This window comes from Cetorhinus maximus, chromosome 4 (assembly GCF_964194155.1).
Source record: "Cetorhinus maximus chromosome 4, sCetMax3.hap1.1, whole genome shotgun sequence".
Classification (NCBI taxonomy): domain Eukaryota; kingdom Metazoa; phylum Chordata; class Chondrichthyes; order Lamniformes; family Cetorhinidae; genus Cetorhinus; species Cetorhinus maximus.
In genome coordinates this window covers 51,180,494-51,183,385 of record NC_135882.1, presented here as the reverse complement: position 1 = coordinate 51,183,385, position 2,892 = coordinate 51,180,494, and the positions used below count along the sequence as shown (strand labels likewise).

The window sequence follows — 2,892 nt, the reverse complement described above, 5'->3', positions numbered from 1 at the left end:
TGCATGTTTAAGAGAAGAATTAGTGATGTGTTCCTGAACTCCAAAATCATCATTACACACTGACTGACACCGTCATCTGTCTATTCTGCATACTTCTGGTGGACATTCCCTGCGCATGCTATTGAACTCACCACAATGGTATCCAGCACAGTTTACACCAAAAGACTGCACTTCACAGCCAATGAAATGCTTTTGGAGTGTAGGCACAGCTGTATTATAAGGAAATGCAGTAATCAATTTGTACACAGCAAGGTACCACAAACAATAATGAGATAATAACTAGGTAGGTTGAAAGTTACTATTTCCACCATCCTCTCCAGATCATAACAACTTGCTGCATAAAATAATTTATTTTTATCGTCCCTCTGCAAATTTGTCGATGTGCAGAATATGGCAACCAAGCAGTCATAAGTACCAGCCATTGGTTGAAAAACAAAATAAATTCTCTGCTTTATTCTCTACAGTTATAGCAGGTATCAAAGAGACAGCAGAGAAATTCTACCTGATTGTGAAAGAAGGGAAGAATTACAATGCTGCTCTTATGCACTGCAAAGACAGAGGAGGATCACTGGTGATGCCAAAGGACGAAGAAACAAACACACTGATTGCCGCCTATGTGAACAAGACTGGTTTGTCACGAGTGTTCATTGGGGTGAATGACTTAGAAAAGGAAAGACAATTCATGTACACTGACTCTACCCCTCTGCAGAATTACAGCCATTGGAGACCAGGGGAACCCAACAATGCATTTGGTGGTGAGGACTGTGTAGAAATGGTAAGTGATGGAGGTTGGAATGATGTGGAGTGCCACCTCACCATGTACTTTGTCTGTGAATTTTTTAAAAAACTTTCATGATCTAAAAGTAATCTTATGCTTTACCAAAGATAACACTCACTAGTAGCTCATAATAAAAAAAACCTATTGTTTATATTTTTGGTTTGTAACATGTGGGGTTATAATTAAATACATTTAATTAGACCAACCAATTATATATTAACTCATAAAAATATGTACAAAGATTTTCAATTTAAAAGGAGGATGTTGGGGCAAAACATTGATCAAAGATTTACACTTCCAATTTGGAATTTGGCTGTATTGAACAATAACTTCTTATTTATTTTTTGGTATGTTTTGTGTTTTAATAAAGGATAATCCAATATTTTCTCCTGCAGTGATCCATGTAATTTGGCCTCATACATTATTTCCCTATTATAGCTCCAGGATATTTAATACTATTGTCTCACTCATGGTCTAACAGCAGACCCCATTATCAAACCTTGCCCCTTACAATCTGTACCTTCTTTATAATGGGCAGAATTTTGCCCTTGGCGTGCGGGATCGGCGGGAGCGGGCGGGGGCGGTCGGGAAGCCAACCGTCGCCTGCGATCGGCAGCACTCCACGATTTTACGCAGGCAGGCCAATTGAGGCCTGCCCAACGTGATACATGAGCGGCAGCGCTGACTGCTGCCTGAGCGGGCGGGGGTGGGGGGGGGGGGGGGGGTTGCGAGCAGGCCTAGAGCGAACTTCGCGCATGCACATGAGGGAGCGCTGAATAATCTCCCTGAGGCATGGAGCTGCCTCAGGGAGATGAAGAGATATTTTAAAAAATAATGAAGAACAGAAAACAATTAATAAAACGTGTCCCCTCATGTGACTCTGTCACATGAGCAGGGACATCTTTTTAATTAAGAATTAAAGTTTTAATTTCATTTGTATTTATTTGGGAACCTCATCCCGCCTGTGGATGAGGTTTCCAAAACAATGCAAAGGCCTCTTGGCCTTTTCGCCTCCCTGTCAACTATTAGGTTGAACAGGCAGTGAAAAATTCAGCACAATTGATAACTTAATGGCCTTAATAGGCCTATTAATTGTCAGCGGGAGCGCTGTCGGCTCCAGTGCGCACCTGCCAACCGAACTATCGTGTGACTGCGCGTTGACATTGGCACGCTTGGCCGGCGTCATTTCATGCTCAAGCGGGTCGGGCGCGCGCCCACCCACCGAGCTAAAAATCCTGCCCAATCTATTTTCACAAAGATAAGGGGTGAAGAATTTTCCCATTTCTTACTGTATTTAGCATAGACATCACAACACTACCAAGTTCTCACCAATATGGCAGATATTACCGCACATATAGAGCTTTACAGACTATTCTGCCTCTTTGCCATTGATTTTAAACTCCACTCCACCAGTTGGGAAAGGTGCATGGAAGAGGTTAAAATTGGGCAAGTCAACTGATTGACCAAAGGTTGCTCCTCGCGTTATTTTCTCTTTAGTGACTTCCAAGTCCCCTTCAGCCGGCAAAACCTCCATGGATGAATCAGAGGAAAGGTCAACTGGGCGGAAGTCCCAACCTACAGCTAACCTGGCAATATGAGAAGAATCCATCCTGGAATATCAGGAGAAGCAAATTTGTCTTCTGTTTGTGGATAAATCTTAAAGGGCATCAGGGCTGTCTTTATGTGCTTAACAGGGCTGATTTTATCTCAGTTCGCTGGCCAGGAAAGGGGCGTTGGTGGCCCTTTCCATTGTTTGGTGGAATTCCAACTTTTGAATCACGTAATTCCGCCTTTTTAATTTTTTTCCCTACTGCCCCTGCTCGGCTTCCAATGTAACCAAAACCATGAGGACAGAGCCTCAGAAAGCCCAGAAAATCTCTGCCATTAATGAAGACCCACCACTCAGCCTTCAGTCCGGACCTGGCTGCTGCCACTCAGCCTCGCCCCAGCCTGGACCTGGCTGCTGCCACTCAGCCTCATACCAGCCTGGACCTGGCTGCTGCCACTCAGCCTCATGCCAATCTGGGCCTGGGAGCCATCCATGTTTGTAGCTCAAACCACTTCACTGCTAAAATGGCAGCGCTGGTAATGGTTACAAGCTCTTCCTACAGCTG

General features: G+C 44.1%; 1 protein-coding gene across 2 annotated transcripts in view; it reads left to right on the top strand.

Annotated features, from left to right (window-relative positions):
• Positions 1-1,165, top strand: part of colec10 (collectin sub-family member 10 (C-type lectin)) — a 74,994-nt gene extending 73,829 nt beyond the window's left edge. For both annotated transcript variants that reach the window (XM_078540154.1, XM_078540155.1), the window contains exon 7: positions 465-1,165. In XM_078540154.1, coding sequence (XP_078396280.1) covers positions 465-856 — 392 coding nt within the window. In that variant the 3' untranslated portion in view covers positions 857-1,165. The remainder of the gene's footprint in view (positions 1-464) is intronic.
• The last annotated feature ends 1,727 nt before the right edge of the window (positions 1,166-2,892 follow it).